We start from the raw sequence: 11580 nt of genomic DNA, 5'->3' as shown, positions 1-11580 counted from the left end.
ACTCATGTATTAACATTTTCATATGATTTAATTTGAGGCTCATTATAACTTAGAATGGTTTTAGGATTCATGCATTTCATGTACATCATTAGGAAATTCTCATGGACATTGAAATGTTTTCAAAATCATGAAAAATATATTTTATGAAAAACCCAAGAAAAGAAGCCAAGCAGATTTTGTAATTAGAAATGAAAATTTGAGAGAATGGGGAGTTCGATCGCCTGAACTCAAACCTCAGTAGCTTGAAAAATTTCTTCGGTTGCCTGAAGATTAAGTTCAGTCGCCTGAAAAATTAAATGGAGAAGACAGAACCTGGCCAAGGCTCTTCGGTCGCCTGACCTTGGAACCTCAGGCGCCTGAAGTCGAGTTCGGTTGCCTGAACTGGCGGGAAAGCCTAAAAATTAGCTCTTTATTAAAAAGACACGCGAAGTATCTTATTGATCTAACAGCTGAGATTAAGTCTAAGGGTAATATAATATATATTATGAATATCTAAACCCTAGAGCACAAGCTAAGAGATACAACAAGAAAGATATACATCTCATTGCAAGACTTGAACCCTATAGCTGATTTTCTGCACTTCAATCTTCTTCCATCTTTGTTTGGGAAAATCTCTACTGAAATCAAAAGGGCATTCATTCATTCAACTAAACTTTGATCTAGTATTAAATTTTGATATGTTAAGTTATTAATTTTCAAGAAGCTCTCATCTCTTTACGTGTTTATTGTTAGAAAGAGGTTTTGATCTTGAGTGTGTATTCACATATAAAAACTGATTTTCGGGAAGATCATGTTTTGAGAAAAACTTGTTAGCTTGGTCGATTGATTTGAAATTCAAGAAGTACATAAACATATATTCATATATATTGTTCATTGGGTTTCTTATTGAAAAAACCCACCTTGATTAAAATATTGGAACTTGAAGGAAAACTTTGTGATTTTTGATTGAGTTGTATTCAAGTCAAATTTTTGTTAAATAGCTCACTTCAAATATACTTGAGCATCTTTACAAAGTGAATCAAGAACCCTAGTAGACTCTAAAGCATTCCAAATATATTTTCACTTGGGAGTTTTGATTAAATACAAATTTGTGTGTTGACACATATCATACATCAAACGATTGTATCGTTTTTCGTACATTCTTGAGCTTCAAGTTATATCATATGTTAATGTACTAGGAAATTGAATTGTACTCACAAGCTTTTGTTAGAAGCATTGTTTTGAGTGTTTTTTTCAAATTTCATTGTAAACACGGTTCGGGTTGTGAATTGGGTGTGAGGAGGAAGTTGTACCTCTTGTGAGCAGCGGATAAGGAGGGAGCTGTACCTCTTGTAAGCAGCGGTTTGTAAGGGAAGCTCTGTCCCACTTTAAGGAGTAGGGTTTTTAGTGAATCCTTGAGTGGTTGCTCAAGGCGAGGACGTAGGCCAAGTCGGCTGAACCTCGTAAAATCGCGTTTGTCTTCTTTCTTCCTTTTACTCTTTATTTTCCACGTTATATTTAAATTGAGTATATTGCATGCATAGATAGGATTGCCACACTTGCACATACTTGAGCAACTAGAAGTAGTTTGTAAACTTATAAGAAGTGTGTAAAAGAAAATTAAGTGAATTATTTTTTAATATCCAATTCACCCCCCTCTTGGGATTACACCTTAATTAACATCCCCAAAGGTCATAATTTTTGGGAACTTTATATATAACCCATTCTAAAGAGAGCAAAAATTCTCTGAAAATTTTTTGTGTTTTTATTTCATATACTCTTACATATACAAGCATACACTCTTCTCTTTCTCAATATTCTTTTGCTAAATCATTTTAGAAAGAGAGCAAAAATTCATTCTCTTCATTTGCAAATTCATTACAACTTGAAAATTGATTGAATACTTATTCTTGTGCATATTTTACGTTCATTTCAAAGCTTATACTCTTATTCATTTACTCATTTTTGAAAATCATTCTTAGAGAGTAAGCTTGAGTTCTTCCCATATTATTTGATTGATAAATACTATTTGGGAAAACTCTTTTACAGCTTGTGGATCTTTGCACATTCATTGCAAGATTCAAAAGTTTGCTTTGTGCTTATGGCAAAATATATTTGAAAAGCTAATCTCTATTATCTCCTACACTGTATTGTTGAAAAATATTTTGGAGATATTACTTAAGTTTTTAAGATCTTTGAAATACACTTAGAAAAGATTATATATTTGAATCAAAGATCATATTTATCATTATCTCTCACATTATTTCATAAATACATTTTTGAGAGATTTTATATAAACTCTATTGAGCTTAAACTCCCATCATACTAGAGTGCATTGTTTTTATTGTTGTACACATCTACTTATTAAAGAAACACTTTACTTGTACAAAAAGTTTTCATCTTTGTATTCCCGGCGTGTGGTATCATCGAAGGAGGAGGACATCATCCTATAAGGTGTACCGGTTTGGCTCAAGTCCGGTTAGGTGAGCTAGGAGTGATCCATCCTATAAGGATTAGTTGTACCAGTTTGGCTTAGCCTGGGTAATTGAGCTAAGAAGATACCGTCTTGTAAGGTGTCAAGGTTTGGTTTCGCTTGGTAAGTGAACCAAGGAGTCTCCGCCCTATAAGGAGAGGTTGTAAACGGCGTCGCTCCGCCTGCTTAAGTGAGCATTTAGCGGAATCTTCAAGTGGGTTGGCTTGAGGCGGGGATGTAGGTAGGATTGATTGAACCTCGATAAAAAATATTGTGTCGTTCTTTCTTTCCCTACGCAATTTATTTTCCGCACTTGTATGCTAATATTTGACTTGTTATGAATGCTATATCTGTTTTAAATATTCGCATACTTAATTGTTTGGGAATTGAAGATTGCTTAGAAAAGACCTTAACTTGCTATATATTGATTGTGGTTTTGAAATTAGAGAAAAGACAACCTAGATTTTTTAAATATCCAATTCACCCCCCTTTTGGGAATACACCATTAGTGTTAGTACTGCTGGGCGACGTCTGGGTAGCACCATAGCTGTGTAAGAGAAAGTGAAGCTTCTGAGTTTTGCTAGTGTCGACTGCTGCAATGCCAAGAGTGAGGCTTTCGTAATGCCGAGTGTCTATGACTTGTGAGGTTGTGTATGAGGGCCATGAGGCTAAGGGAGAATCGGGGAGTTAGGGTATGGGAATGGGATAATGGGTGATGGCCATAGGTGGACCTAGGTTTCATTAGTTTGTATATATAATAAGGTAAACTAGGTGACCTGACCCGAACCCATCTAACCCGTTTATTAAATGGGTGGGGTTTGAATTGACTCATTTATAAGTAAGTCAGTTTGTGTAAAAATTTAAATCCAATTTAAACAGGTGGATCGCGAGTTACCCGTCGATTTCCAACCCGTTTTGCGATCCCTAAGCAAGTGTGGCCTTTTGGTCCTTTTCTCCACAATCCCTGGTTTGAGTAGCCCCTCTTACCAAACACCCATACATTGCAATTGGCAAATGAACGGAACAATCCCCGATGAACAAACCCCACTGAAAGCAGCAAATGTCAAGCTCCGAAACATCGCCCTTTTCCATTGTCTTCCTTAACTGAGATCCCTCTCTTCTTCTTCTTCTTCTTCTTGTATCCCAAATATCTCTCTCTCTCTCTCTCTCTCTCTCTCTCTGGGGGGAAGATGGGTAGCAGCGGAAGAAGCTTCAGTGGATTCAGAATCCTCTTCTGCTGTCTCCTTTTGGTCTCCAGTGTGCACTCCTTCTACCTACCTGGCGTCGCTCCTCGCGATTTCCAAACGGTACAATCTGTGAACCCTTTATCTCTTATTCGTTCTTCAGTACAGAATCGATCCGTTTGTTCAATTCCTCATAAACCCTCGTTTTACGGTACTGTCGCCGATACCCGATTCGATTTTTGCTTTTAATAAGATTTCTTCGACTTGATGTTTGTGTATTTTGGGATGAATTTGTGTTGGATTAGACCAGATTTGGATCTAGGGTTTTGGGTTCATTTCTGGGGATGTTTTTCTGTTGTTGTCAGATCTGTGGTATTTTCTTCTTGTTGGTAGCTCTTCTTATTTGACTTGGGATTCTGGGACATGTTCTCAAAATATTGGCTTCGTTTATGATACTTTTGTTTTTGTTTTTTTTAGGAAAGAGCAACTTTTCGGGTGGCGAAGTATTGTCCCGTTTCTTTATTTTTTAAGATCGATAACGTAATTTCTCATATAGAGGCTCAGTTGGGTGGATAGTTCTTCTATTTTCGCATCATTTGATGAAAAATCCTAATTTAGTATAGAGTTTCTTCGTTACTTTTATATTTCTCAGTGACCAATAGAGCAATTTTTTTTTCTTGTTCTTAAAGTTCGCTTGATTACTTTGTAGAACAATGATTAACATAATTCTACTTCTTCCACTCTTTTTAAAGACTAAAAAAGCATTTTTGTTTCATTTTTTTTTCGTAGTTTTTAAATGGTTACTGGTATTGTGAAGGGTATTGGTAATGAGGTGTTGGTTACTTGGTTGATTCGTGAACTGCACTGCAGTTTCAAAATTCTGTGTTCCTTTTCAGTTGCATGGTTATGTCATAGCATGTATGCATATTTGTTTTATGTGATTATTTGTTGGGTACTCGTGTATTTGAATTCTCAGAAGGATTCATGCAGCTATCACTAAGTAGCATTGATTTATGCTTTGTTGACTTGAATTTTTTAATTGCTCTTATTTATTTTAATGATTTGGTAAGGAAGCCCACTGTGTGCGGTAGTTATCACTTTTTAATGTGTTGCTCATGTTCGTATTTCTTGAACCAGGGCGATCTCCTCTCTGTCAAAGTGAACAAGCTGTCATCTATAAAAACACAACTTCCATATGACTACTATTTCTTGAAATATTGTAAGCCCAAGAAGATTGTTAACAATGCTGAAAATCTGGGTGAGGTTCTTCGTGGTGACCGTATTGAGAATTCAGTTTACACTGTGAGCATCTATCGCTTATTCCTGTCTTTTTCATGGTAGTCCAAAATAAAACTAGAGAAAAAGAAACTACTTAATAGTAACTGTGTGTTACCATATTTATGTGTTGTTAACTATGTGATTTTTTTCTGCAGTTTCCTATGGGACATGAACAGTCATGCAAAGTGGCCTGCCGGCAAAAGATTGGTTCTGAATCTGCAAAGAATTTTAAGGAAAAAATTGATGATGAATATCGAGTTAACATGTATATACTGAATTGCTTGTTACATTGTTTTTATTTCAGAAATCCTTGCTTTTATATTCATCTGAATATCTTTCCTGGGCAGCATGGCTGCATGTTTCGGGTTTCAGCAATCAATTTGCGTTGTTGTTGTTCTTTATTGAAATCTCTGAAATGGGAATGCAGGATTATGGATAACCTCCCAGTTGCAGTTCTTAGACAAAGGAGGGACGGGAGTCAGTTAACAACTTACGAACATGGTTTCCGTGTTGGTTTCAAGGGCAATTATGCTGGGGTATGATTCTGAGGAAATACTGTTGTATAGTGTTTATTGTTTAATGTTATTTGCTTTTCTTACATATTTGCGCATGCAGAGCAAAGAGGAGAAGTATTTTATCAATAACCACTTAAGCTTTAGAGTCAAGTACCACAAGGATCCTGTGACTGACTCTGCTAGAATTGTCGGGTTTGAGGTTACTCCGAACAGGTTGTCCTTTTGCCTTGCATTTAGTAACTTGAATTTTTCTGTTAGCATAGGGTTGAGTCCTGTTGTGTAGTTAATTTCTTGGGACATCGCGTGATGGAGCATGTTAGCCACCCCTTAAGAATTTGCTGGTAGAATTGCTGTTGTTAATAGATGGAAACATAGATTTCCTTATTGTAGAAACTGTTGGGGATCTAATCCTACCTGAGGACGGGTTATTACTTGAAAACAATACTCTGTAAGCAAAATTATATTTCTGAATTTGTAACTGTCAAACATGTGAATGAGGAGTCATGCAAGTGGACTTCTGGAAATGTTTTTGTTATGAACTAAGGAAAAAAAATAAAAAAAGAACTTTTAGACTTCTGAGGCTAATCAAGTGAAACATTCTGCATGGAATCCGGGTTCTTCATTCCCTGTTGGTCTTAATATAGTTCGAAGTTGAACTTTGAAAATTCAGTTTGGAGTTGTCTTAGTCCTTCACTGGTTTCACTTATTGAAGGTTGTTTTTGTGTTATCAGAAATATCATAACTTTTTTCCCCCATTTATTTTTTTCTTCTTTCTTGAAGCATGTTTTAGAGTGTAATGGTAGTCGAAGTATATTGGCTTATGTGGGAGCTACTCTGTTGATGTACATAATTCTCCATTGCTAATTTCTTTTATTTTTCCCAACATAACAGGCTTTTCCTTCCTGTTTCCGTTTATCCAAAAAAGAGAAAGATTTGCATCTTGACTTTGTGCTTTCTTCTCCTTTACTTTTGCCTGATAGTATTCATCACGAGTACAAGGAGTGGAATGAGGAGAACACTCAGTTGACAACTTGCAATTCGGACACCAAAAATTTAATTCAAGGTAGCACTGTTCCTCAGGAAGTGGACACAGATAAGGAGGTTGTATTTACTTATGATGTTTCTTTCAAGGTATGCTCTTCTTAAATCCTTTGCTCTCTTGTTACAGAACTTCTTTGCTCACCCACTTATTCTCTCTCTCTCTCTCGCTCTCTCGCTTCCCCCTTCCTCTCAGTTAAGTGATATCAAATGGGCATCACGGTGGGACACATACCTTCTCATGAATGATGATCAGATCCACTGGTTCTCCATTATTAACTCGCTGATGATCGTCCTTTTCCTGTCTGGCATGGTGGCTATGATCATGATGAGAACTCTATACCGAGATATAGCCAACTATAATCAACTAGAGACTCAAGATGAAGCTCAGGAAGAAACTGGATGGAAGCTTGTTCATGGGGATGTGTTTAGGGCACCCATCAATTCTGGTTTACTGTGTGTTTATCTTGGGACAGGTGTTCAGATATTTGGAATGACTCTTGTTACAATGATCTTTGCATTGTTGGGTTTCTTATCACCTTCTAATCGGGGGGGACTTATGACTGCAATGGTTCTCTTGTGGGTCTTTATGGGCTTATTTGCTGGTTACTCCTCAGCTCGGTTATACAAAATGTTCAGGGGCACAGAGTGGAAGAGGAATACCTTGAAAACTGCAGTTATGTTTCCGGGTATTCTCTTTGCCATATTCTTTGTGCTTAATGCTTTAATTTGGGGTGAGCAATCTTCTGGTGCAGTGCCCTTTGGGACCATGTTTGCTCTTGTATGCTTATGGTTTGGCATCTCAGTGCCATTGGTGTTCGTGGGTAGTTACCTGGGTTTTAAGAAACCAGCCATTGAAGACCCGGTAAAGACTAATAAAATCCCAAGGCAGATACCGGAGCAGGCATGGTACATGAAACCGGTCTTCTCCATACTCATTGGAGGCATTTTACCATTTGGGGCGGTTTTCATTGAACTCTTCTTCATCTTGACGTCAATCTGGCTGAATCAGTTCTATTACATCTTTGGCTTCCTTTTCATAGTCTTCGTCATCCTATTAATCACTTGTGCCGAGATAACGATTGTGCTATGCTACTTCCAGTTGTGCAGTGAGGATTATCATTGGTGGTGGAGAGCTTACCTGACTGCTGGTTCCTCTGCTTTGTACCTTTTCCTCTACTCAGTTTTCTACTTCTTTACCAAGTTGGAGATTACTAAGCTGGTCTCTGGCATCCTGTACTTTGGCTATATGTCGATTGTGTCGTATGCTTTCTTTGTCTTGACGGGGACGATTGGCTTCTATGCATGCTTCTGGTTTGTTCGGAAGATATACTCTTCGGTGAAAATTGATTGAAGCCCCAAGAAGGCAAGAAGGCAAAATGGTGTGTGTCAGCTTTTGCAGCTCCCACATTATAGAGAGTAGACTTAGAAAGTTTTTCATTCCCAGCCACTACAAAACTCAAATTCGATTTGCTGATGGTAGCATGGGGTTTGGCCTTGTACTCTTTTTTGCTTTTTAAAAATAATTTTCTTTTTTGCCCTGTAATTCTCACTAAATGTACTCTGGGACCCCGTAGTTCTGCACAAGAATTATAATTAGTGATGTGAAATGTGTTGATATTTCCTGATATGTCCATCTGAACTTTTTAGTTAAGTATTATATTTTAAATGCACAATTGAACAGCATTCATTGTTTTTGGATCAGTTTACAGTTGGACAGAATTGGCCAGCTATTCTCTTTCTTGCTCCTGGGAGTATAGATTTCAAGCATTAGATTTGAATGTGTGAACTTCGACAATACATAACATAATATTGTGATGGATATTTTTTAAATTCACACAAATCTAAATTCAAGACTTGAAAATCATGCTTTCAAATATAATTAAATTGTGGCCGTGGCAATGTGCTTAAGAAAAATTGAGAAAGTGCTGTCCATTTGGTTGAAGCCAAATATATTTGTTGCGTTAATGTTCACCCTTTTTCTTCTTGTGTAGTAACTTTATGACTTACTCATTTTGATGATCTGTCCAGAGTCGTGAATCTATTCCAAGTAGCTAATGAAGCAGGGGCATGGTTTTGGATACAAAATATTAAACCGAGCTACTGAGGTTCAAAGATCCAAGGGTAAATCAAGGTTAAAAGGACTAGGACTCTCAGAATGAAAGACAATCCTCCTCAGAGGCAATATGTTGAAAATGCAGGGAGTCTTTGATGTCCAAAATAGTAGTAGAACTTCTCCCGACAATGTGGAGGTTTGAGTCCAAACTTGTCCAATAAAGATCCAAGAGGATGCCAGTAATTATAAAATAGGAAAGTTGATTGAGCATTTCAAATAGAATGCTTAAAAGCTCGGAAAAATAATTTTCCTAGCCTTAAGAATTCTTTTCCATGTGGAGGCTCCATTGCGCAGTGGCTAAATAGCCCACATGCTTCTATCTTTCAGCTTAATAACAAGGAAAGTGGTGGAAGAGTAGATTCACCAAAGCAAGTGTTCATCACTCATTGTAAAATTCATTAGCTTTTGTTAACGTGTTTAGTTTACTTGCCTCCCTCGCTAAGCACATAATGTCAACGGAGGTGTTGTTAAATGAATTACTTTTGCTTAAATGTTTATTGCTTGCTTGTCATGGCTTTCATGAATTGATTACGTTTCTGCTGCTATTTGAATGAATGTTAATGAAAGTGTTTCGTGGATGAATGTTGGTAAACGATAGACTGACTAGTTAAACAAGAGTGTTTTAGTTAGTGCCGCATGACCCTTTCACAACCTTCTAAGACCAATACAACCCTCAAGAGTAAGGTTTGCAGACTTTGTACTAGCTAAACATACATGTTAAAATATTCCACCCCTTTCTGCAAGGATTTGAACCTCTACTTAAAGGAGTTTGCGAGGAAAGTGAGAAAATAGAAAATTACGAAGTCCATCTCCAAGTTGTAATGAATATTAATAGGAATAGACTAAATAAGCTGAAGTTTCCTTGCAAAATGAAAAAAGAATTTTTTGCGGAATGTTGATTCTACTAGTAATTTTATCAACTAACAAGGAAAAATCAGATTTTTTACTTTCTTCTTAGTAACCAGGGATAAACCTAAGAATGTGACAGGAAAAATTCCTATTCTCCTAGGATTTGTTTAATTTCCTGCTTTACATCATCAGCAATGTGAACACAAAAGATGGTAGATTTGAAAGCATCAACTTGCAGACTAGAGAGCTGTTAGGATCGGAAGAGCCCATGGGTGGGCTTGATACATATGGGTGAATACCAATTTGACCCAAAAGCTCAAGCTCATTGGGTCTTGGGTCCATCCATGTATATAAACACTCATTATCCACTTTAATTTTTCAATGTGAGACAAACTTGCAAGCGAAATTCTCAACAATCTCCCCTTCACTTGTGAGTTCCTGCTCCCCCTTGAACGAAAACCGTCTCCCTTCTAGGACAATTCTCCAACAGTTGCTCAAGTGGGTCTTACCACTAGCGTCTTATGTGCCTCAGATTGAATTCCACGTGCCTCCAAACCAATCCTACCTCCCACGTCTTGACCCTATTCGGATCCATCTGTAGCCTAGATGATCCTTATTGGTCTCAACCACACACTTGGTCCTCCAACTATTAGCACGTCAGGAGACTTAGCTTCCCGTCTCGACTTTTCACAATATTGCTCACCTAGAGTTATGGAGCGTCGGCTTTAATACCACTTGTTAGGAACCCTCCGGTCCTAACAAGTGGTATTAGAGATCGGTTGGAGTAGAAAAGCCTGATCGGAAGTGACCCCAAAATTTAGAGCTTTGTCCAGTTGATCAAAACTATGTTTTGAGGCCACCATCGCATTTAACTCGCCAAGACGAAGAGAAGGGTGCAAATCGGAGCTTGAATGAAGTTCTGCAGAAGTCTTACTCGTCCCCCACGCGCCGGTGAACAGATCCCTCACGCATTGCACGCGTCTTCTTCGCCCGATCCGCCTCGACCCGACTCGGAAAGTCACTCAGACCCGGGGTAACCCGAGATCCACTTCTTGACCTGGGTCTGACCCTTCGCTCAGCGCGCCACGTCAGCGGTAGAGTGCCACGTCGGTAGGTGGACCCCCACTGGCATGGCAGCAAGTGGGCCCCACCCATACCATGGCAGATGCCACATCATCATATGGGCCCCACACTTGCCACGTCAACACCGCCACGGCACCGTGCCACGTCAGCAAGTTTGACCAAACTTTGACTAAGATTTTCGGAATCGTTTTGGGTCCATTTTTTGAGCGACTTAAACCATTTCTAGGATTTTCGATCATTCTAGATCCAACCGCACTATTCATTTGAGCTAATTCCATCTCTAAATCAGAGAATTGAGATGTCGAATGAAAAGAGCTCAAAAATCGAAATGTTCAACGGAAACAATTTTGATTTCTGGAAGATGCAGATAGAAGATTATTTGTTTGGAAAAGAATTACACTTACCGTTGAAGGGTAAGCTAGCATCCATGAACGAGGACGAGTGGGAGTTGCTTGATCGAAAAGCCCTCGGAGCCATCAGAATGACGTTGTCGAAATATGTGGCGTTCAATTTCAAGCATATAACATCCACCAAGTCTTTGATGGATGCGTTCTCTAATATGTACGAGTAGCCTTCAGCCGCAAACAAGGTACATCTCATGAAAAGACTATTTATGATGAACATGTCTGCAGGTGAGAGTTTCAGCAGACATTTGAATAACTTCAATGAGTTGTCTAATCAACTCGCCTCAGTCGGGATAACGTTTGATAATGAGATTTGGGCCTTACTGATTCTCGGTCAGTTGCCTAAAAGTTGGAATGGTGTCGTTACTTCCATCAGTAGCTCCACAGGAAAATCAAAGCTTGTATATGATGAAGTCGTCAGCATGATTTTGATGGAGGAAATAAGAATGCAGTCGAACCATGACTCCACTTCGAGTTTAGCCTTGAACATGGAGAGTCGAGGCAGAGGAAACAGGAATGAATGATCAAACAACCGAGGCAAATCTAGGCCCATACGGTCTAAATCCGAAAATTCCAAAGGTACTCAGGATACAGATTCCCAAAGCACGAAAGTTATTGAGTACTGAAACTGTGGAAAGATTGGTCATTATAAGAATCAGTG

General features: G+C 38.3%; 1 protein-coding gene across 1 annotated transcript; it reads left to right on the top strand.

The window, feature by feature from the left end:
* Window positions 1-3409: 3409 nt before the first annotated feature.
* Window positions 3410-8095, top strand: LOC131164916 (transmembrane 9 superfamily member 7). The gene is made up of 7 exons (XM_058122459.1): window positions 3410-3759; window positions 4774-4938; window positions 5070-5179; window positions 5342-5450; window positions 5530-5642; window positions 6410-6560; window positions 6664-8095. The coding sequence occupies exons 1-7, from the start codon at window positions 3643-3645 to the stop codon at window positions 7819-7821; spliced, it is 1923 nt and encodes a 640-aa protein (XP_057978442.1). The 5' UTR covers window positions 3410-3642; the 3' UTR covers window positions 7822-8095.
* Window positions 8096-11580: the final 3485 nt, after the last annotated feature.

Source organism: Malania oleifera, chromosome 9, assembly GCF_029873635.1.
Source record: "Malania oleifera isolate guangnan ecotype guangnan chromosome 9, ASM2987363v1, whole genome shotgun sequence".
Taxonomy (NCBI): domain Eukaryota; kingdom Viridiplantae; phylum Streptophyta; class Magnoliopsida; order Santalales; family Ximeniaceae; genus Malania; species Malania oleifera.
Note: the sequence above shows the minus strand (reverse complement) of the source record. Positions and strands in the feature narration are given on the sequence as shown.